The 25,112-nt window shown below is 45.8% G+C and overlaps 1 protein-coding gene across 1 annotated transcript in view; it reads right to left on the bottom strand.

The window, feature by feature from the left end:
* PGM5 (phosphoglucomutase 5) overlaps nt 1-25,112 on the bottom strand; it is a 1,026,992-nt gene that overhangs the window by 191,055 nt on the left and 810,825 nt on the right. The window contains exon 9 of the mRNA XM_069625764.1: nt 10,485-10,668. Within this exon, the coding sequence (XP_069481865.1) occupies nt 10,485-10,668 (184 nt within the window). The remainder of the gene's footprint in view (nt 1-10,484; nt 10,669-25,112) is intronic.

Here is a 25,112-nt window from a genome sequence, read left to right as displayed (position 1 = left end):
CTCTGTGGACGGTGTCTGTACTACTGTCTCAGTTTGTTCTTTGTTTTCTTGAGCTTATCCCCCAAGCGGTTTTCCCCTCCCGGACCTTCAATTTAGCATCAGCCGAAAAGAACGTAGGCTGGGAGATCTATCGAGAGGCAGTGGAGTTCAGCAGAACAGATTCAGCATGAGTCCAGCTCCCTGGAGGGGCCGGATCTCTCGGGGGTTACGCCTTCAGACAACAGCTGTCTCTGGCAGTTGGGAGACTTCAGAGCAACCTAGAGATTCGCCCCAGACCGGGATCAACTAAAGCTTGAAGCAACATTAGCATTATATGAGTTCTCCGGTCATGGGGAGACAAGCAAGTCATTCATACTTAGAGTGGCAAGATTTGGGGACCTGGTTCCATGTGGGCTGGGGAAGTGTGCAAGTATCTCCTTAAGAAATCATGGGGCATGTGGTGTTACGTTTGAATTTGAGAGGCCTGCTAAAGTGTTGTGGTGGGGCCGGTGGGCACCAGGCCCCTCTTTCGGCCAGTTCAGTTGTCGAGGCCCAGAGTGAGTTTATTGGATGCCGAAAGGCTACCCCAGGGTAGCTGAAGCTCACTTCAGATATGGGTGACTCTTCGGGAACATTACGTACTATATGGGGCCCTGGTGACACCAAATCTACCAACAAGAGAGTGTTGGCGAGGGCGGCATCTGGGAATTTACCTGCAGTAACCCAACGGGCGGCCCTCTCACGGCAAGATCTCCACAATGATCTGAGAGACCAACAGTCCTCCCTTACAAAGGCTTTTCAGGAACAATTCCAACTAATAAGGTCAGACCTCAATGTGGCAATGGTTGGGATGAAAAAAGAGGTAGGCCATCTGGGGGAATGGACTGACCACCTCGAAAGGGGCCTTCAGGAGGTGGAGATGGACTCCAATGATCAGAGGGAAGCGATCAAATGACATAGTACTTGCACTCAGAACTTGGAGTTACAAATAGAAGACCAGGAAAATAGATAATAAAAGAGTCAACATTCGAATAAAAAAATATGCCGGAGGAAGTCAGTGACCAAGATCTCAATACGCAGTTTCAATTACTGTTTGCAGACATCCTGTGAGCTACCATGCCAGGAGAGGTGGGACTGGACCGGAACCACAGAAAGGGCAGATTGGCGAGGTGCCCAAACAGCAGCTCAAGGGACGTCCGTGCAGCATTCACATTGTATTCATAGAATGAAGCAGTCTTACAAGCAGCAATGTCTAAGGAACCGTTGTCCCCGGGGGTCCCCGATCCAACTATATCAAGACCTGGAACGGTGCACACTCTTGAAAAGAAGGCTCATGGGCTCAGTGGTCGGAGAACTGATCAAAAGGAATATACAAAACAAGTGGACATTTCCCTTTGGGCTGGGGTTTGCTTGATATGGATCAGAGCGATGCATTACATCAGTCCAGGACAGTTGTGCCTCGCTGCAGATTGACTCAGACCTCGGTGAACATGAGGGAGGACACCCTCCACCTGAAGGGTGTGATAGAATTAGGCCCTGGGAATGGTCTATGGCAGGGAATCGACAGAGGAAGAGACCTCTGCCAGAGGACCCTCACTTAGAGATGGGGAGAATCCAGCGGAAATAACCCTCCAAGGAGAGCCTGATACTATCAAAAAGTGGACTTTGTGTTCAGAGGAAATTGGAGGCCTCAAAGGATGGGGATTGCTAACAGGAGTGCATTTGACCAGAGAAGTGCAGGAGGAGCAATGGGCTAACTCATCTTGTGAACCAAAAGGGCGGAAAGGTGTTCTGTTGAGGGGGCTGACGGTACACATTTATGGGACTCAGGGAACTTATGGGGAGGAGGGTAATTCTTTTGGGGAATGGACGATGGTGAGATGACAGAATCTGAATTGAAGGGGTTTTATGGCGAAAGAGGGAAGGCTGAGTTCCCCACAAGAGTCAGTGGCGAGAATGGGCAGTTGGTAAAGGTCTTCATACATTCAAGTGGGTAACCCAGAATGTTAGGGGGCTGAACTCCATTTGAAGAGGAAAAAGTGAGAGTGGTTTGTTAGGTCGATTAAACCGAATGTGTTGGCCTTACAAGAAACCCACCTATTGCGTTGGGGCCAGGGGAGGCTTAAACATAAAGGCTTTTCCCAGGTGTTCCACTCGTCAGCCCCCACCAAGACAGGGGGTGGTATTAGCCATCAGGGAAGGCAGTGATATGAGAATCGTAGACTCTAAAGCTGATAAGGGTAGCTGTTGCATCATGGTGAGTGTGGTGATGGGTGGGAACGACTATACCATGGCCTCGATCTATGCCCCCGAATGCGGGGCAAGAGCCCTTTTTTGAAGGACTTACTAGTTACACTTGAAGGGTTTGCAAAAGGAAATATAATTATGATGGAGGACTTCAACTTGGCCTGGTCACAGCAATTAGATAGGAGTTCCGCAGCTAAGTGAAGGGTATCTTGCATGGCATTAGCTGCTACACTGCCCCTTTACTACCATTCTGTACAACAATGCAACCAGATTCCCTTGACTTACATTTTCCAACTGTCTCGTAATACAGGTGCATTTTGTGAAAACCAATGTTTAATATGTACTTGTTAAAAAAGTTCAAACTCTGACTGGACAATGTTGTTGACCCCGTTCGTCAGCACTCATGAAACGTGTTCAAGCTGATGGTCTTTTGGTCTAGTAATGTTGGTACTTTGCATGGTGCCTCTCCTTGGCTCTTGATTCTAGTCCCTGCTTTTTTAAATGTGAAATGCTTATTTTCTCCTCATGGCAGATTGAGTACATTGACACAGTATTCGTATGGTGTCTAGTTTTAGTCTGGCAAGGATGGAGGGAGAGCAGACAGGAGCGCGAGTCATGATTCCATTCGACCAATCTATACTTACAGCTTCATAGTGTTATTGGTATTGATATTGATATTGATATTTTATTTCTATTGCGCTCGTAGACAAGTGTTTCAGAGCGCGACAAGGCAATGCAGGGGAACATGGGAGAACAAAACAGCGATCTTACTAGGTCCAGTGACATTGAGAACGCGCAAATGCATGGGAGAGGGGGAGGGGAAAAGTGCATGGAAGGGGAGAAGTGGAAAGTGCAAAGCAAAGGAGAAACAGCTAAATAATAATAAATAATAAAGGCAACAAACAGTGGTAGTGCAGCCAGCAATTTGCAAGTGCTACGTTTAAGGCAGCAGACAGGGTAGGTCTGATAAGTGCAGGGAGAAAAAGGGGGGCTTTATGGGTATAGATACAGACCCCAGTGCAAGGGGTGGCCCGGAGGCAGTGAGGGTGGATGGGAGGGGGAGCAGGTACCTGGGCCCGGAGGACAACGGGGTGGCTAGGTGCACAGTTCAAAGAGAGTACAGATCAGCAGGGGAGAGGGAGAGTGAAGGCAGAAGAAAAGAGGAAGGTCTTGAGGTGTTTCCGGAATCGGAGATGGTTCTCCTCAAGTTTTAGAGTGGCAGGGAGCCTGTTCCAGATGGAGGCTCCAGCCGAAGACAGAGATCTACCCCCAGCTCGTTTCTTTGAAAAACGACTGACCCTCATGGAGTTAGAGGTAGAAGAGCGAAGAGCTCGAGAGGGGTAACAACAGTGTAGAGGAACAGGTAGATCCTAAGCTCCCACATCTCACCTCCATCATATTGGAACAGCAGAAGAAAAGCCCTATATGGGACATCATGTACCGTTCCAATGCCGCATTGAGTGTATGAGAGACGCTAGGCACTCAGGCAACCGTTTCGAATGTACCCTCACCCTGAGAGAGTGGGAGGATGTCAGCATGCACCATTTGACATCATGAAGCGATAAGTGAAATTTGACGAGGGCAAAGTGACGTCATGAAGGAGACATATGAAGACACACTGAAACGATGTGAAAGTACTCAATAAAGATGTAACTGAAGTAACAAAAGAGACATATATACAAAGAAGATAAAGCAACTTGCTGACCAATAATTCTAGATCTGCAGAAACGCAAGGTAGATGAGACATATGCAAGCTTGCTTTAGAGGAAAACATAAAGTGACTAGGATGGCCATAATGGGAAGATGGATGCAGAACTCGTATTAAAAGTAATCAAGATACCTCAAAGACAGACCAGGGTTGCAGAGTCAGAAGACGCTGGATTAAGGAAAGAAGAAAACATTTGCCAGAGTCAAGTATTGGACAATTAAAAGTGCACAAAGTCTATGCAAGATGGAGTGAGCAAGTCTCCAGAGACCAAGAGGCGCAATGACAGCCAGTATAATTGAATCAAATAGCAGTAAATGAAAGGTTGAAATTGACACATTTGAGGTCTCCTCACACGTCATTTAGAAGTCAAAAACCATGATTAAGCTTCGGATGAAGACAGTGTTTTGCCTACACTCCCTTGAAAGTTCCAGAACAGAGGACAGGAGGCAAGGTCAACTGTAAAGGAGAAGCCTTGGCTTGGGGCCTGACCGATGAGAGATGATGGACTAATTGGGAAAGTGGGAAGTAGTCTGCCATTACTCAAGCACCTGCGGTTCATTTTTCTTATGTTCTGCTAACAAGTCGAAAGTCCAAGATTGGGATAGCATACCAACCACTCAGAGGGTCTATGAAGCAGCTTGCTATACAATATTGCATGGACCAACCCGCTGCCATCTTTCCACTATAATCAGTGTTATACATTTTTAGAGGTGGCTCGAGGAGTGCCTAATAGATAAGGGGCAGTCAATGTTTTTATTAACACTTATGTATACTATAAGTAGATATGTTCTCCTACCCAATCCCTCCCTTCAATAGGTTTTATGGTTTGCCACGTAGGATTACATCATAGCTGATGCACATTAGGGTATAAAACCTCTGTATAATCAAGTTTGTGTTTGAGCGTGTGGACTTCAGCCTGATGTTCGCCAGAATTCCCTGCTTTATTCCATGTTAATAACAAAGTAGCACTTTGCCGTATTCCTTGAGTCTGTCTAGTTATTTGGGTCTGAGATCTTTATTGGTAATTCCATCAAGCACAAGAGACGCTTCAAGGAGTAGAGCACAAGAAGAAGCCAAATGAGTATGACTCTTAATTAGCCAAACATGGCCCATCTGTGAAGGAGACACATCGGATATTTGCATACTGTGTAACCATACTGTGATTGTCTCTCCTTCTCCTCATTTCGGAATCTCCCAAACTCCTCAGTATCATCCGGCTTGCTCAACCCTCTCGACTCTCCACACGGCCGTTCCACCTATTCATTTGATCCGTGTCCCTTTGCTATCGCAATCCCACATGAACTGTAATGTTCTCGATTATAACGGAAAGGACAAGTGTGGTCAGTTAGGCTGAATTAAACAAATGCATTTAATGATAAGGAAATACATTTTAATAATAAAGAAGTCCATTAAGTTAGATCCTTGTGAGTTAAGCGAGTTTCCATATCATCCTGAAATACAAATATCAGATGACCAGAATTTCAAGGATATAACTATTATGGGTACCTTTCATGTGGTTGTAGACATCTTTAAAGAGAATTGCACGTTCCCATAAATGTAAAGGTTCCACTTTTATGTGTTTTATGTTTGGTGCTTGGCACTTACTCCGGGACACTGATGAGTCTATGACTATGGACAGTCCTTGTTTAAGGAGCTCTCTTCTTCCAAAGGGCCTCCATACTGAACCTGAGAGCTTGCACAGTCAGACCACCTGACTGTTCATTCTTGTCATGCATAGTTATAGTGCCCCCTCTTGTTCTATGCTTGACCCAAGCTGTCCATCCTATGAGCGTTCATATGCTCGGTGCTATAGGCAATGGGTGTGAGGTGGGAGAGGCTGAGAGAGAAAAGGGGGCAGGCAATTAGATCTGCTCCCATCTGCTAGATTTAACAGAATGTAAACAGTATTGCAACATTTTCACCTCAGCAAATATTCTTCCCAGCACTTTAAGAGTTGTGCAGGGATGGCTGGACGAGTTATGTTATGTTATGTTACTTGGCATTTATATAGCATTCTATATATCATTGTTATGACCTCAAAGCGCTGATAGGTCGAATGCCCTCGGCAACAGTGGTTCTGGTCAGTAGAGAGAGATAGTGTCGTAGGGTGCGTGGGTACACCAGATATGTTTGCAGCTGATGTAATTGCGGGTGGTAGCTGCATCCTAGCGGGAGGTGTGGTGCTGGAGATATCAGTTGGATGTGTGCAGTCTGATGGGTGGATACCCAGACTGGCCTCTGGCTGCGTTAGGCCTGAAGGACGCATATGTGAGCAAGTGTGCACACCTCTCCTTCCCAGGCACCAGTACAGCCACAGATAACCTTTCCTTTGAAATCCAACCAATAAAGAATTGCTATTTTGTCAATATGGGGTGCAGTGGGATAGGTTGTTGTTAATGCCAGTAACCAATTTGGACACATAACAATTCACTCAAAGTCATGCATACTGGGTTTGAATTATAGAGGCGTTGACCTGTCCCTCCACATCAGCAGCACGTGTACTCAGCTTCGAGATGCTTGCATTTTCCATTGAAATGTGCATTGCAAGTACGCCCCATCCAGGGGATGCATGTTCAATGGTGGGTCTTCAGATCGCATGGGGAAAGACCAACAGGTGAACAGACATCGTGTTCGCGGCAGACCTACAATCTTCAGTCTCACACCACCAAAAATAGCAATGAAAGAAAGTGGATAGGCCTTGGAAAAATCTCAGACACACACCTTATGGGTCGTTTTTTAATCCATGCAATGCTAGTTTTAAGAGGACCATAACAGATCTCAAAAGGGGCTAGGACTTTGCACTTGTGCCATGTGTGTAATGTAGAGAGTTATTCTGTGCATTGACAATGAATATTACTGCGCATTGTCAAACAGCCGTATAAATGTGCATGCTGCCACACTTAATTTGCTCATTTTGACAGCATAACTTCCCTTGTGTGGGTGGACATGAGATCTACAATAGCACTACAGTATATCCTTGTGCAGCATCCAGTAGGGCTAATAAAACCTTGAACATTAGTCAATAACTGGGATGCCGCACACACAGTTGCACACTTTCGTCTACCACTGAATGAAAACATGAGGCACCAATCACATGCTGAGCGATCGACTCTGATACACAAGTCACAATACCACAAGCCATCACCCCTTGAATAAAAACCAGAAGCGCCTGACACTGCCATCACAGTTCTGTTGTTACCTCTGAACAGCACTCTGTTATGTATCTATATTGTTTTACACCAGTGGCGGCTGGTGAATTTTTTAACTGGAGGGGCAAAAATATTTGTTCCTGATTTGGCCGAGCAACCGAGTGTAGCAAGGGAGCCCACACCACTCAAAGGGGGTTTGGGGAGCTTTTCCTCCGGAGAATTTCATTTTAAATGATGGGTGAAAATTGTGCATTTTAGAGCACACTTTTTAGAAAAATTGGGTAAAAGGCCAAACAGTTTGCAATTGGGTTTTGTAGGGTTTTGTAGGGTAAATCCAATAGATGCAAGTCACCAACAGTGCACAGGAGCATTTCTCCAACACATTTTCATGATGCTGTTTCCCTCAATATGTGCCAGCATAAACCATTCTCACACTGGCTGTGCCCATACATTTCCATGCTGACTGCAACATTATACCCTATTATTCCCACATAAGAACATACTCATGTTTGCTTTGTGCATAATGCCAGTAATCATATTATAAGAAAACATGTCCATGTTTGTTCTGCCAATATAATGCAGTATCCTCACATAATAACATACTCCAGTTGGCTTTACCATTAAAGATGCATGCCAAAGTATGAAAACATGTCCAAACTGGCTGTACTAAAATGCCCATCGAGCTACATAATAACAATTATCGTGCTTGCTTTACCAAAGAGGCCCAATAAAAAATGTCATACCGCAATAAGAAAAGGCTAGACTAAGTGCATAAAAAGGGATGGTCTTGCTTCATAATAACAGTTATCATGCTTGCTTCACCAACTATGCCTAATACAAATGCCATACCACAATACGAAATGACTGAACTGGCTGTATTGAAATGCCAGTCTAGCTACATAATAAAATGTACGCTCATTTTTACGAAAGGTGCCTAATTCAAAAAGTCATCCCACAGTAAGATTAATACCACTGATCCTGCTTGCTTTATCAAAGATGACCAATGCAAAATGTCATGCCCAGGTAAGAAATGGCTAGACTGGTAGCATAATAAATGCCAGTCGTGCTTCATAATAACACTTATCATGCTTGTTTTACCAAAGACGTCCAACACAAAATGTTATACCACAATAATAAATGACTAGACTAGCTGCATTGGAATGCCAGTATAGTTACATAATAACACTTATGCTTGTTTTTACCAAAGATGCCTAATATAAAATGTCATGCCACAGTAAGAATAATACCACTGTTCCTGCGTGCATTATCAAAGATGCCCAAATCAAAATGTCATGACTCAGTAAGAAATGGCAGGACTGCTTGCTTGCTTATAATAACACTTATCATGCTTGCTTTACCAAAGATGCCCAATACAAAATGTCACCACAATAATGCGTCTTGCTACATAATAACACATCACGTTTGCTTTATCAACCATGCAGAGTAAAAAATGCCATGCCTGATCCATGGTGTGCCAGTGCCTTGCAGTCAGACATAATCACAATAATGATGAATGTGATTATGTGTGATTGTGAGGCGCTGGAGGCACTGGGGTAAGGCATTTCCTTTTTACTGACCATCTATCTTAGATGCCCACTAAAAGAATTACACACCTGTCCCCTGCGTTCCAAGCTCCTCACACATGCACACAATCAATGTGGTTATGTGTGTATGCCAGGCACTGGGGGGACTACGGGAGGGGTTGGTATTTTTTACTGGACATCTATCATAGATATCCAGTAAAAAAAGAGCATGTCTGTCCCCTGGGACTCACAGCGCCAAACACACACACACAATCAAAGTGATTATGTGTGTATGCAAGGCGGTGGTGGCAGGTATGGTATTTTTTACTGGACATCTTTGATAGACGTCCAGTAAAATAATACCATCCCTGTCCCATGGGCCCCACAGCACCTCAGACAGAGAGCTGATTTTTGTCAGTGGGCAGGTGATTTGTGCAACAAAGGCATTTTTAAAATGCCTTTGTTATACAAACCCCCTACCCTCACCCACCAAAATCATCTCCGACCAGCAGAAACACACACACACTTACACAACATACACACAGCAAGCACTCGCTGTATCATTCATAGTCACGAGCAACCATCATGCACTCACTCATAACACAACCATACATGCATCCATACACATATTTAAATAATAAACATACAAACACACACATTTAGACAACATACACACAAAACCTATATAGCAAGCACTCTTTCATTTACACGAACATCCATCATTCACTCACTCAAAACACAAGCATACACACATCCATACACAAATTTAAATAATAAATACACATAGAAACACACATTTACACAACATATACACAGAACCTAGACACAGAAAGCCCTCTTTCAATCACACAAACATCCATCATGCACTCACTCAAAACACAAGCATACACGCATACATAGAAATATTTAAATAAATAAATTAACCTACATATGCACCTATTTAGACAACATACGCAATGCAAGCACTCTTTCATTCACACGAGGACCCATTATGCACTCTCATAACACAAGCATACATGCCTCCATACACATACCTAATTAATAAATAAAAGAGCATACAAATGCACATTACACAACACATACACAGCGAACACTCTGTTTCATTCACACGAGCATCCATCATGCACTCACTCATAACACAAGCATACACGCCTCCATACACATATTTAAATACTAATCAAATGAACATGCAAAAACACACATCCAGCACCCATCCTCACCATACATCATACATGCACCTAAAAACACAAGCATGCACGCATCCATACACATAATAACAATTTAAAAAAATTAACACAAACAACTGTACCTTCTGCCGCAGGTCCGGAAGTTTCCTGGCCCCTGCACATGCGTGCAAGGGGCCTGACCATGGGTCCATAAACACCCCACTCCAGCTTGCTCTGTCTGTATGTGCGAGGAAACGCAGGAGCGCCCCCTTGCAGTACAGACGTGCAGTTCCCCAGCCAGCATTTCCAATGAGCCATGGAAGGCTAGGGAAGCAAACGCCCCCAGCCTTGCATGGCTCATTCAGCTTTCCCGGGTGGGGAAATGTAACTGTGAAAGGGAAGCAAAGTTTCCCTTTCACAGTTAAGAACACTCCCTCAGCTGAAAAGAACAGCTGAGGGAGTGCTCGTATTTTACTGGGCTGGCACCTTCATAATGGGTGAGAGGGGGCCAAGACCCGCTGGGTCGACGCCCCCTCGCCCATTATGGACGAGCCGCCCCTATACCTCTATAAAGAGCTCCGTTGCTTCACGGAGCTAGGTCCGCGCTCAGTAAATACCATAATAATAATAATAATAACAATAACAGTAGCACAGTACCAGCTTCTTTTTTTAAGTGCATACACGAGGACATTAGTTGTGATGGCCGCCCTACCTGTTTCTTGGTCACGGTGCCATCCACGGGATCCACGTACTCAAAGCTGTCTGATTTGTCCACGCTGTACACATTGCTGCCAACCGCAAACTGCTGACTTCGGAACGACTTTTCTGTAATCAGGGCCTCCAGGTCCCTCATGATGAAAAATGCAGCTCTGGGTTCCAAGGCCTCGTAGTCAAACCTTGCAAGAGGAGAATGAGACAAAAAAAAGAGTGCCTTTCAGACAACCTAAAGTAATCGTTACTTTGTGCTGTGTTCTATTAAATACATCCATGCACCCGAGTGGGTAATAAGCGCCCGTTCCACTGAGGGCTCCAGTTCAACTGGTTTGGCATTTGTGAATGATCATGTATCCCTTGCCAGCCCCACTGGAGGCTCAAACATTCCCTGAGTCCTCCTGCATTCTGAATGCCCCAAAATCTGAACAACTGCCTGCTATCTACTCCTATTATGATGGTGCAGTGCAAACCTCATGATTTCATGAAACACCAAGAGACTGGTGGCAACCACCCTGCTCTGAGTATAAAGCTGACTGTGTCTGTCCCTGTCCAAACCAAGGTCAACATCCATCTCCTGAACTTCCTCCAAGTTAAATCTTAACTTTCCAAGAAATCCTCGGAGCGCCACTAAGGAAACAAGTGTCATATCTAGCAAGCAGGCACTTGCTCAAAAATGGCAGAACATGGTTTGTGCCACTTTGAGGTACTCTGGGCGAGTGGCGCAAGTGCTGCCTTTGACAGTCTTTAATTGATGCAGACAGGACTTTGTAGGGATCATTCCAGTAACACTGAAACACACACTTTTCATTGTCTTTGCTCAGGATGGAAAGCATGACTCTCCAGCCCCTCCCCCACACACACCCCTACCCAGCCCCACCATTCCTATGGTGAGCTGTTCCATCCGACCAATGATAAGTTTAATCTCCCTTTCCGAAAAAACCATACCATATCATTTGCTGATGCCTACATATTCAGCCTGATTTGCATAGGAAATCATTGAAGTCCGGCAAGTAGTAGGTTTCAAAGGGTTTCAGATGCCTCCACTTTGCATGCCAGACTGTAATCATGTAGAGTGCTTTTAGATGAATCATTGGACCTGAATACAGCCACCTCTCGCACCCTGCCCTCGCTCCGTGAGTTATGCAGCACCTGGAAGCTTCCATTGCCTTGTGAGGAACATTTCTGAACGTATGTAAACATGGAGGGCTGGTCTAAAATCCCCAAAGAATTGAAGGTAAAAATATCTACATTATGGAAATTGATACTTCAGATATCATATCCTGCTTCACCCATGAAATGAAAGTTCTTGGAAATGAAGTGCAAAGAGCTGGTAAAAAGGGGGACCCATTGCTGGAGTTCCCAGTTCATATTGCGCCAAGAGAACTATCAACAGTTCACACATCTTCACAAAAACTAAAAGCACTCACCTGCAGGGATATGGGAAGGAATGCTGATTGCAGTCCCACCACAACAGGCACAAACGCAAGTCTCCATCCAAGAAGAAAGCGAAGGAAGAAACACATTGCGGAATGATAATACGAAAACAAAAAGAATTTACCACAGCTGCAAAAACACTAGTCATCAGTGGCAATTGGAAGCAAGTGGGTCCCATCCCCAACACCGTCAAGGCACAGGGAAATCGCAAACCCACTGCCACTGGTGCTGCACCTTCCTCCTCTGGAGTGGAGGTGACCCAAAGATCCCAACTCACACGCTTTTGACAGGTGTCACTTGCCATCGAATCATGTCACTCCCCCAACAACCCCCTATTTGTTCTCTACCCTTCAATGGCTCCCACTCGCCAAAAAGAAAATGGTCTGTTTTCACCTGTCCTGGGGACACACAAGGTTGAGAGGTATGGGTAACCAGACGACATAGAGAAATTCACACAAGTATGAAAGACCCATCCAGGCCCAAGCTCCGCCATGTTGATGGCACTGAAGGTGTACAAGGTTTGGTTTCCGAATCAACGACCGTGAGACACTGGTAATTACTGAGCACGAGATAACCTCACCTAAGTTAAAGGTAATGTACTGTTACACAACTGATTCCTTATGGAAGATCAACAAGGATACACAAAAAAAACAAGATCCGTTTCAAAAGCCATCTGGGAAGTCACTGAGACATTGCAAGGTCATGCCAGACAGTGCATACAACAGGAAACCTCACATACATGAAAAAGACTCTCAGAAACACATCATGAATGTTTCCCTACATCAAGGCTGTGGCCTGTATTTATATCACCAATACTGGTGTCAAATGAGAAATGATATTGTGCCTCCTATCACAATAAATATATGTATATTGGCCTACGCCAAGCTGCTTATAAGTCGCTTGCGAAGAAATCAGTGTTGCAAGGTCCTGACCTTAAAATCAATGTAAGCTGCCATTTTAGGTCAATCCGCCATTTTAGGTTTGCTTTGTAAAGCCACCTTGTGAGTTAAAATGGTGGACAATGTCATTTCGGAATACAACATGGCTGTCTTGACCTCTGTATGTAGCTAATATGTAACTTGCCTGCAGACCACTTGTTGAGGTCGTGAACTGAGACCTTGTCCTTCCTTGACCTGTGTATAAAGGATTACTCGTGCAAAGAAACTAATCCACGAGCATATGTTAAGAACAATGTATTCAAATACTGAACATAGAACACTTGTTTAACTACATTGTATTAATATTTCAGAAGACCTGCATGGAAAATCCCAGAATACACAGTTGACTTATAGGCTTGTTGAAATATGTATTAAAAGCAAACCAGTTACATGTGGATGTGTGAAACTCAGCATGAACCCTAGATCGGTGATGTATTAGTGGAATATTAAATCCGAAGTAGGGCTGGACATCGTGCTCACGAAGAGTATAAAAGACCAATGCATTCTAATGTACAGCGTCTCTCACTGAACACACTGAACCACGCTGGAAGTTCGTTGTGTTGCACTGAGGGCAGATAGCTATCTGATTTTGCTCTGTTCTTTGTAACTGGATTCAGAATTAAATAAAGTACTTTGTATGTTCCTTTGTAACCCGTGTTCGGTGTATTTCCTTTTGGGGTACTCAGCCGCAATATTTTGATTTTGTTTTCACACTGGAAGCGTGTGCACTACATCAGAAATGGATCAACTAGACTCGTGCAGTAATATGATGTGTGGTAAGAGATTACAGCAAGTGTGTTAGCCCACGTGACAGAGAACATCTAGAAGGCATGCATCTTCCTAGGTGAGCGCCAAAATCTTACCTTAACATGCATGAGGAGGACTTTTTAGGCACATGTAGGCTTTTGCAGAACATTTGTTACACCTGAGTGACATGTTAGCAATATGCTCCAAGAGGCACAAGATGTTAAGAACCACCCAGGGTCTCCAACCGGAGCCCAGATCCGGACACATCACAAGTGCACACAATTACCACCTGTCGAACACACACACACACACAGACTAATTTACGCTTCACATCCAAATAGTGACAAGAGTCTGATAATGAAGACTTCCATGTCATCAATTCCTTTACCATTGCCCACCACAGTCACCTCTCTTCCATTCCCATCATTCTAGAGCTTTCGTATGCATTTGACACTATGGATCATCCCTCCCTCTCTCAAACCCTTTCCCTCCTTGTCTTCAAGAACACTCTACCTGACTAGGTGTCCTCCAATCTCCCTGACCACTCATTCTCTATCTCATGGGACTCCAACACCCCCTACTTGAAAACCACTGGGTGTTCCTCAAGGATCAGCCCTAGGTCCACTCCACACCTTATACACCCCCTTCCGAAAGCTCATTTCCTCCAGAGTTGCTCTAACTATCATCTCTTCACTGATGATACTCAACAACTCTTATCCTTCCCCTCAATCAACCCTGCAAACTCTGAACCCATATCCAACTGCCAAACCACCATTGTCCACTGGACGGCTCTATGCTCCCCCATGCTAAAAACTTTCAAAACAGAATTCATCTTTCCCTGTGCCTCTTATGGCAATACAACTCTCCCCTCTTCCGTCTCTAAGCTCTATGAGTTCTTCTGTCATGATCTCTGCTTCCAAAAGGTCAGGGTTTTCCCAACTCCCTTGGAAGCAGATCCATAACCCAGGTTCCGAGTGCCAACCAGTCCCAATTGGGACCTTTTGGACCCAGTCCTGGCGCCAGTGGCACCAGGCTCATAAATATGCCCAGTCCCAGCGCTGGAAGCGCCGGGCTCATAATGCTTGGGTGGACTTACCTGCAGCAGACCATGCTGCTTACTTGCCTGCCAGTTGAGCCTCTGATCCTCTTCTGTTTGGAACTACTTTTCCTGTTGGGTGGGGCAGGAGCCACTCCCTAGATTCAGAACACTGGAACTCTTCTGGAAAGCAGGAACTCTTTTCTTACCTAGGCGTGGCTGTGGAAGGAGACACCTAAGCACTACAGGAGGCTATTTAAACCACACCCGATGGATGAATCTTGCTTTGCGTTATTCTGCATCCTCTGCAGCAGAACGCTCATCGTGTCTTCTGCATCTGATCCTGGGCTTAAGGAAAAAGGCTTACCATCCTGAATCCAGTCTTCAGCAACACCTATAAAGACAAGAAAGAACAGGTTAGCATTACGGTCTTCAGTGACAGCTCTTCACTTACCTGGTCCATCGGCTGTCACCAACGCCTCGCGCTGCATTCCGGCATCTGAAAGACAAAGGCTTACCTACTCTTCGTGCGCTCCGGAGGTCTTCACACTGCATTCCGGCATCTGTAAGACAAAAGCTTACCAACTCTTCGCACGCTCCGGAGGCCTTCGGCGCTGCATCCCGCATCTGAAAGACAAAACAAGGTGCGTTTAAAGACATTGGGGAACTTTAATGCTCACGTGCCATTACTCCTTTCCACATCTAACCCAGTGGGTATTCCGGCACCCTGCAGCCGCTCCGAACTTGTACCTGCAAAATAAAAAGACAGTTAGAGCGCATTGTGAAGCAGGCAACAAGCGCTTACTTACGTGCTTCCAGGCGCTTCTATTCATCACAAGGGCTCCATCTTCAACTCACTTCAGCCCGTCATCCGCCATCGCCGGAACCCTGCAAAACAAGAAACATCATTACTAAAGACTTTAAAGACATTGGAATTACTTGAAACTTACCGTTCGTGCAGTAAACGACGGACAGCAGTCCTCTGAAGTCAAGAGGCCTGCTCCCCTTATCCAGTGAAGAAACTGGTTACAGCACCCTGCCCCGAGGCAGATGGAGAGCACGGCGTTCACTTACCTAAGGTGAGAGCGTTAACCTTTGGGGTTCTACAGGAGAAGAGAAAGGGAAGAAGAGAGAGACATTCAATAACCCAGTTCCTTAATCCCATATTTTCTATCTGCAGACATCTTACCCTTCAAGTCAGACATACAGTGCACAGAGGTCCAGCCCAAAGAGCCAGCCGTGTGTTACACATCACCTTTGCAGATACGGTATACGCCCAGTCAAGACCAGCGCCTCTACGGGAATCAGGTGAGCGTTACAGAACGCAAAGCCTACCACAAAACTCCCGTCCAGGCGCTATGGAAACCTCGGATACCGACCAGCTAGCCCAGTTACTTGGGGAACTAAGGGCAGAAGTGCATGCAGCCCGTCAGGAAACGAACGCTCTAAGAAGGGAACTGATTATTTCCAAGGAGCGAACAGATGATCTCGCTAGACAATTGCTACAGTCACAAGCCAGACAGACCCCGTTACCCGCATCTGGGGGAAATCTTCCTTCTACATCCTCTATGAATCCAGTGCAGATCAACCTACCTGGGAATGTACCTCTGGCTCCGCCCGAACGATTTTCTGGTGACCCAAAGAGGTTTGCAGTATTTATCAATCAGTGCCGGTTGCATTTCTTATGCCGGCCAGCAGCCTTTCCAACTGATCAAGCTAAAGTAGCTTTCGTGCTTTCGTACCTTAGTGGCAATGCGGCAGACTGGTCGATCCCTCTAGTAAATCAAGATGATCCGGTCCTCCATGATTTTCACGCTTTTCAGCTCAGTATGGAAAAACTGTTCGCAAGACATTCACAGGGGCAGGCCTTGGACAATGAGCTTCTTTCGTTGCGACAAGGTAATCAAGACCTTTTGGCTTATATTGCGTCTTTCAACAGACTGATAGTGGAAACTCAATGGCCTGAGGACAAAAGGATTACGCTGTTTTATAGAGGTCTACGTGGAGAGCTCAAAGATGTGTTATCCCAAGTAGTGAATCCCCCACAAGATTGTTCGGACTATATAGACTTAGTCGTTCAAATAGATCACAGACTGCAGAACAGGAAGACCGATCGTTCCAAGTTTGATGCTCGAGTATTTTCCAAACCGCCAACTCCTTCCAAAGGAGTAGACTCCGGGGAACCCATGCAAATAGGGGGTCTGAAAGGTCCTCTAACACAAAAGGAGCGGGAAAGGAGAAAACAGTTGCAATTATGCCTCTATTGCGAAAACTCAGGGCACTTTCTTCGAGACTGTCCGGTGAAACCTGCCAAGAAGGCAGTAGGAGCTGCAGTTACCAAAGTTACAAACTCTGAGCAGGGAAACGACCTCGCCCGACAAGAATAGAGGTCCTCTTGCCGAGCGTGAAAACCAGTTCCGTGACCTCGCATTTCGTGATACCTATGGTCCTCATTAGCCCTGATAATCCGGATCGATTACATTTAATTGAAGCTTACGTCGACAGCGGTGCCATCGGCAATTATGTGGATCATGAAATGGTTTTGAGGATGAATCTAACTCTTTGTCCCAAGGCTGTAAAGGACGTCATTACTACGGTGGATGGTACGGAGATAGCCTCCGGGCCAGTAACGCATACCGCTCAAGAGGTGACGCTAGTAAGTCAAGATGGACACCATGAGAAGATCGTGTTCGATGTGATCAAGGCCCCTCAGTTTCAGATTATTCTAGGAATACCTTGGTTAGAGAAACACAATCCTCTGATCGATTGGCGAGCAAGAACGGTCCAGTTTCCAGAATGTGTCTCTACTTGTCACCCTCCACCTGGTGTTGCACTGGCAGCAATTTCTTCAGAGACTCCCCAGTTACCTCCCGAATACCTAGAATACCAAGATGTTTTCCGGAAGGATCAGGCTAACTCTCTACCTCCATATAGGTCTTATGACTGCCAGATAGACCTGATACCTGGATCTACTCCTCCTTGTAGTAGAATTTATGCCCTCACCGAGCCTGAGAACCTTCACCTTCGACAATACCTGGATCAATACCTGGCAAATGGGTTTATTCGTCCTTCCAAGTCCCCTGCTTCTTCAGCTTTGTTCTTCGTTCCAAAAAAGGAAGGAGACCTTAGAACTTGTATAGATTATCGCTCCCTGAACCAGATCACCGTTAAGAATAGATATCCGTTACCTTTGATCCCTGAACTCCTGGACCAAGTCAGAAAAGCATGCATATATACAAAGCTGGATCTTAGAGGAGCTTACCACTTGGTACGAGTAAAAGAGGGCGATGAATGGAAGACGGCCTTCCGCACCAAGTATGGACTATTTGAATATCAGGTCATGCCCTTCGGGCTTTGCAATGCCCCGGCCGCCTTTCAATATTTTATGAACGATGTCCTCAGGGAGCTCATAGATGTGTGTGTTGTTGTTTACATTGACGACATCCTCGTTTATTCTTCATCGGAATCTGAACATCGGAAACACGTGAAAATGGTCCTCGAAAGATTGCGTCAACACAAACTTTTCGCTAAGTTGGAAAAATGTGTTTTCAACGTGACTGAAGCTGAATTCTTGGGATTCATATTATCACCTGGCGGAGTGCGTATGGATTCAAAGAAGGTCGATGCAGTTCTCAAATGGCCATCACCATCCTCCGTAAAAGGTGTGCAAAGCATGTTAGGCTTCGCTAACTTTTACCGCAGGTTTATCCCCGAATTCTCTCGAATAGTCCAGCCCATCACTGCCTTGTTAAAGAAAAACAAACGTTTTGAATGGTCTACCGAGGCGGAACAAGCTTTCCAGGATTTGAAGACTAAATTTATCTCTGCACCAATCTTAAAACACCCTCGCCCCGAACTCCCGTACATCGTGGAAACTGATGCTTCAAGCCTTGCCATGGGGGCAGTTCTATCACAAAAGGACCCGGTAACCAATCAGTTGCATCCCGTGGCATTTTGGTCCCGCAAATTCTTGCCTCCTGAAATCAATTACACGATTACTGACAAGGAACTTCTGGCTATCAAGTCTGCCTTTAAGGCTTGGCGGCATTATCTGCTGGGGGCCCGACACACCGTTACTGTGATTACGGATCACCGAAACCTGCAATATTTGAAAAACGCAAAAGCCCAATCCTCTAGACAACTCCGTTGGGCATTATTCTTTGCCGAGTTTGACTTCATAATTACCTATCGACCTGGTACAAAGAACGGTAAAGCTGATGCCCTTTCTCGGATAGGAGTGGAAGAACACTTGATCAACCCTAAACCTGCACCAATCATTCCCGAACAAAGAATTCTGGGTGTAATCGCCACAGAATCCATAGAGGAAGTTAAGGATAAGGCCAGGCAACTTGTAACTCCAGCAGACATACAGAATTGGCATCTGCAGGGAAAGGACTTTGCAGTAAAGGACAACTTATTGTATTTCCAAGAACGATTATACCTACCCAGCACAGATTTACAGAAAAAAGTAATCTCTTGTTATCACGATTCTTTAATGGAAGGACATCCCGGTATGGCCAAGACCTCAGAAAAGATCAAGCGCTACTTCTGGTGGCCGTCTTGGAAAAAAGATATCAGAGACTTTATAATGTCCTGTGGAGTATGCGCCCAAAACAAGAGTCAAAAGGAAAGACCAGCAGGCCTCTTACGCCCTATTGACATCCCACCTCGCCCTTGGCATACGCTTTCTATGGACTTCATCACTGATCTACCTCCATGCTCCGGATACAATACGATTCTAGTAATCGTGGACTTATTCTCCAAGATGGCGCATTTCATTCCGCTCAAAGGCTTGCCAACAGCAGCAACTCTGGCCCGAGAATTTCTCGAAAACATCGTCCGACTGCACGGTTTTCCTTCGGTTCTAATTTCGGATCGAGGTAGTCAATTTATTTCTCATTTTTGGCGAAGTTGCTGTCGGTCGGCTCAAATTGATGTGAGACTATCGACCAGTCACCACCCTCAGACCGACGGACAAACCGAGAGGACCAATCAAACTCTGGAACAGTATTTACGCTGCATGCTGCAACAAACTGAAAAAACTTGGAAAGACATCCTTTGGATAGCCGAATATGCCTACAATAACTCTGTCCATTCGGGAACTGGGAAAACCCCGTTTTTTCTTTTGTACGGCAGTCACCCTCGAACCTCGGAGTTGGATCCCCTCCAAGATCTTGAAACACCAGCAGTAGACTACCTGCATTCTACAATCACCCAAGCCTTCAAGGAAGCTGTTTCTCACCTTCAAAGGGCTAAAGAACAATACAAGAAAGGAGCAGATCAACATCGAAAGGAAGCCCCTCAATATCAAGTAGGGGATCAAGTCTGGTTATCCACCAAATATCTACCTCTAAAAGGGCCACGCACATTCAACCCAAGATACCTTGGTCCCTATTCCATCACTACCATAGTAAACCCAGTAGCGGTCAAGTTGGACTTGCCCCCGCACATGAAGATACATCCGGTCTTCCACGTCTCTCTATTAAAACCCGTGCAACCTCAAACCCGACTAACTAAATCTCCAAAACGTATCCTAGTTGATGGAGAACTCGACTTTGAAGTCAAAAGCATTCTGGACTCCAAGATCTCCAAATCTAAACTATTTTACCTAATTGACTGGAAAGGCTACGGCCCCCAAGAGAGATCCTGGGAACCTGCTGAATATGTCCACGCTCCTCGCCTAATCAAAAGATTTCACCGAACATTTCCTGACAAGCCAAAACCCCCGGAGAAGCCCGGTTTGGGAGGGGCCTTGAGGGGGGGTACTGTCATGATCTCTGCTTCCAAAAGGTCAGGGTTTTCCCAACTCCCTTGGAAGCAGATCCATAACCCAGGTTCCAAGTGCCAACCAGTCCCAATTGGGACCTTTTGGACCCAGTCCTGGCGCCAGTGGCACCAGGCTCATAAATATGCCCAGTCCCAGCGCTGGAAGCGCCGGGCTCATAATGCTTGGGTGGACTTACCTGCAGCAGACCATGCTGCTTACTTGCCTGCCAGTTGAGCCTCTGATCCTCTTCTGTTTGGAACTACTTTTCCTATTGGGTGGGGCAGGAGCCACTCCCTAGATTCAGAACACTGGAACTCTTCTGGAAAGCAGGAACTCTTTTCTTACCTAGGCGTGGCTGTGGAAGGAGACACCTAAGCACTACAGGAGGCTATTTAAACCACACCCGATGGATGAATCTTGCTTTGCGTTATTCTGCATCCTCTGCAGCAGAATGCTCATCGTGTCTTCTGCATCTGATCCTGGGCTGAAGGAAAAATGCTTACCATCCTGAATCCAGTCTTCAGCAACACCTATAAAGACAAGAAAGAACAGGTTAGCATTACGGTCTTCAGTGACAGCTCTTCACTTACCTGGTCCATCGGCTGTCACCAACGCCTCGCGCTGCATTCCGGCATCTGAAAGACAAAGGCTTACCTACTCTTCGTGCGCTCCGGAGGTCTTCACACTGCATTCCGGCATCTGTAAGACAAAAGCTTACCAACTCTTCGCACGCTCCGGAGGCCTTCGGCGCTGCATCCCGCATCTGAAAGACAAAACAAGGTGCGTTTAAAGACATTGGGGAACTTTAATACTCACGTGCCATTACTCCTTTCCACATCTAACCCAGTGGGTATTCCGGCACCCTGCAGCCGCTCCGAACTTGTACCTGCAAAATAAAAAGACAGTTAGAGCGCATTGTGAAGCAGGCAACAAGCGCTTACTTACGTGCTTCCAGGCGCTTCTATTCATCACACGGGCTCCATCTTCAACTCACTTCAGCCCGTCATCCGCCATCGCCGGAACCCTGCAAAACAAGAAACATCATTACTAAAGACTTTAAAGACATTGGAATTACTCGAAACTTACCGTTCGTGCAGTAAACGACGGACAGCAGTCCTCTGAAGTCAAGAGGCCTGCTCCCCTTATCCAGTGAAGAAACTGGTTACAGCACCCTGCCCCGAGGCAGATGGAGAGCACGGCGTTCACTTACCTAAGGTGAGAGCGTTAACCTTTGGGGTTCTACAGGAGAAGAGAAAGGGAAGAAGAGAGAGACATTCAATAACCCAGTTCCTTAATCCCATATTTTCTATCTGCAGACATCTTACCCTTCAAGTCAGACATACAGTGCACAGAGGTCCAGCCCAAAGAGCCAGCCGTGTGTTACACATCACCTTTGCAGATACGGTATACGCCCAGTCAAGACCAGCGCCTCTACGGGAATCAGGTGAGCTTTACATCTTCACTCCCACCCATGGCTGGCAACCTGGCAGTTTTCTGGGGGCAGGTACATTAAACTCTTCCAGTTCATCATGGCATTTGCCACTCCAGCCAGACTGAACCTCCAAAACATTAGAACAACCTTCCCCAGCTCATGCACCACTCAACTGAAACACCTGACTCTACTATTGGGCTCAGCCAATTGGACTACTGTACGAGCCTGCTTAATTCCACACATTTGTGGCACACACCCTTTTCAGACTACCCACATAGAACTTCCTCCACCTTTACCTACCCTCACCATGCTGGGTGGGTTTCCACGCAAAACCCTTTTCTCGTTATATTCCTTCTACTCGTCTGTAAATCCATCCAAGGTCTTGACCCCCACTACCTCACGGGCTGCAACTCTCTGGTTTCTCTGACTACAGCGCTCCGCTCTTCGTCTCTGCACACCCTATCTTAGACCCTCTGGCCTCCTCCTGCGTTTGCTCCTTTTCCCTACTCGGCCCACTCCAATAGAGTGCTCTGCTTCGAACATCAAAGCCATCTCTTCAGCAGAACTCTTCAAAACGTGGGTCAAACGCCTCCTGCTCGTGATGGAAGGAGCCGGCAAGCCCTTTCACTCTCCTAACTAAACTAACCGCATGGCCTACCTCTGCTGCATCCTGTCCTTAGGCTTCAGATCACTCTATTGGATTTGTAAATGTGTAAATATTGGCATTGGGCTCTCAGTAGTAAAATATTGTTATGTCTTCCAGTGCATGCCACTGATGTAGGTTCCATCTGTTAACCCTTGACCACCTGGTATACGTCACTCAATCAACCACTGCTCTTATGCAGAAACTTTTAAATTCATTTTTAAGCCAGTTCTGTTAGAAATTACACTCCGTTCTTCAACAAATACAATATACAAATACATGTCTCATAACAACATCTCACACCGAAGGGTCACGAGTGCAGCATTAATAGCTTTAGGCAATGTTTTGTCAAGTTATATTTTAGGGTATGTGTTCCCATGATTTGGTGCACTGTGTCAGGTTAGATGAGTCTACGGCGCATAAACAGGCAGCGTGTCTACAACATTGTAGTGAAAAGCTAAGCAGCACACGTGATCAATTCAAATGAAATGCAGAGATAGTGATGGACGAGGAACATAGAAGAGGTGTGATACCTGTGCTTGGGCTCAGAGCTTTGCATCAGAGTGAGGACATTTCAAGATGGAAAAAAGGAATGCCCATTGGCAGCCATAGTCCTTTAAATGGAAACCAGAATGATCTGAAGTTATCCAGAGACTGTATCGCCTTTTAGTCACGTGACTGTTGGAAAATGCATCTGCATTGATGGATTGATAACTTACTTTGCTTTAAGGATAATATACATTTAGTACATGCGAATAATGCTCGGATTTGAATTGGAATTGTGTTATAATTACAAAAATAAACATACTGCGGATTGAATTGCTTAAAGCTGGATCTGAACATTGTGTTAAGGGGTCTGTGCTCTTTTCATGGCTTGCACAGCTGCTCTTGTACTGCCCCTGATGGCTCATGGATTCCAGACATCCGCTAGAGGGCTTTTATGGGCTTTACGCGGCTTACATACTTCTGCATGCGCGGATTAAACTATTAATGTGGGTTAACATTGTTTGGTTTATGTGGAGGGTCTTGATGTGCACAGCCTGTTTTGGATTTTCCCAAACAAATCTTAATTGCAGTTTGTATCAAGGTCCGCATCCTCGTAGATCAGGCTGACCATTCTGGATAAGGATGGAGACGGCAGGGTGCCTGTGGCCAGATACAGGGGCACTGCCTTCGATCTGGTGGTTGATGTGTTACAGTCCCATCACCAGATCCCAGATCACGAGGAAAGGAAGAGATCCACTCACAGGGGGGAAGGATTCCATTCATCCAGCTGTCGCAGCGCCTGCAGCAGGTACACTTATATTGAACGGCAGCAGAGAAGAGACTAACACAGCTGCTGGAGATCAAATAACCACACGTTTCAACCAAAGAAAGTATCCTGGAATAGTTTTGCAATGCTATGTGGTGTCTCAACTGCACTGAAAAGGCTGGAATGAACGGAATGTAACTTTATCTCACAAAGTTAAACTGGTTCAAATCCCAGATCTGTTATAGCCACGACTGGTGAAGGACCTATCGCAGGCCTCGCCGAGACCTGGGGTCTCTTTTATGCTGGTCAGGCTAGCTTTAACCTTGTTGGACACATTATAAAAAACTGAAATATCTGGTGTAGATGCTTCCCGAGAGAGCCTGGCCTCGCCCAGTAAGGTCCACTGTAAATGAATTCTGCACTATGTGATGAGGTCACCTGTTAGTCACCAGTAGAGGAAACATGGGGAACTCTGGACGTCAGGGGGGAGACACCCACTTTGTGATGTAACCCCTGAAAGTGGTATAAGGTGGATCTCATAGAGTTCCCCTAGTTCTTCATCGGTTGTTCCAGAGGTTCTGCTATGGCCATGAGTAGTAACAAGACCACATGTCAGCCAGGGGGAATTAGGCTTCCTGAGCGGGGAAAGTAAGTCCACATCCTAAGTTCCAGAGCTCAGCCCTAGACTGCCTAAGAGAAAATCACCCAAAAATCACCCCCACAATCACTGGTCCTCATCTGTAGAATCAGCGGGTGCTTTTCACTTAGCTCAGCACATGTCCGGGCGTCCATGCATGGTGAGGAATTACAAAGACAGCACTCGGTGTGCAAACTTAGGCATTGACCAAGATCCAGAGGCAAGCAGAAATTGTATTGCAGAAAACCAAATCGCTCAGCACAGTGACACTGACAGCGAGGAGAGGAGTTCACAAGAATACATGGAAGCCAGAGCAGCAAGTTGATGGTGCAGCCATTTTAACACCACCTTACCCCAACATGGCGGATTGGGGTATACGCTGATCTCTATTCGCCGGCAGAAAAAATGCAAAGACTAACCACACTGATGGGGAGTAACCAATTGGGTAATTGACTCAAAAATCAGTTCTTTCATTGCGCCAATAATTTTATCAGCACCTATACAAAAAGAGGCACAAGAATCCTGACTTGATATGACATTCCAATGTTACAGAGTGGGGAATTAGAGAAGGAGCACCAGGTGAGCAGAACCTATGTTGGCCTGGCCAAGCAGACCAACTAGTGGAAAAAAGAAACGTTGTCACCAAGCCAAGAAGGTCTACCAGTTTCAGAGAAGGAGATGTCTGGGACAGCTAAGCTGGATCTTGTGAGAGGACACTCTGAAGGGACAGGCTAAAGAAG

The sequence above is a fragment of the Ambystoma mexicanum genome, chromosome 6p (genome assembly GCF_040938575.1).
Source record: "Ambystoma mexicanum isolate Mex_15411 chromosome 6p, UKY_AmexF1_1, whole genome shotgun sequence".
NCBI classification, from domain to species: domain Eukaryota; kingdom Metazoa; phylum Chordata; class Amphibia; order Caudata; family Ambystomatidae; genus Ambystoma; species Ambystoma mexicanum.
This window is presented reverse-complemented; position numbering and strand designations above follow the sequence as displayed.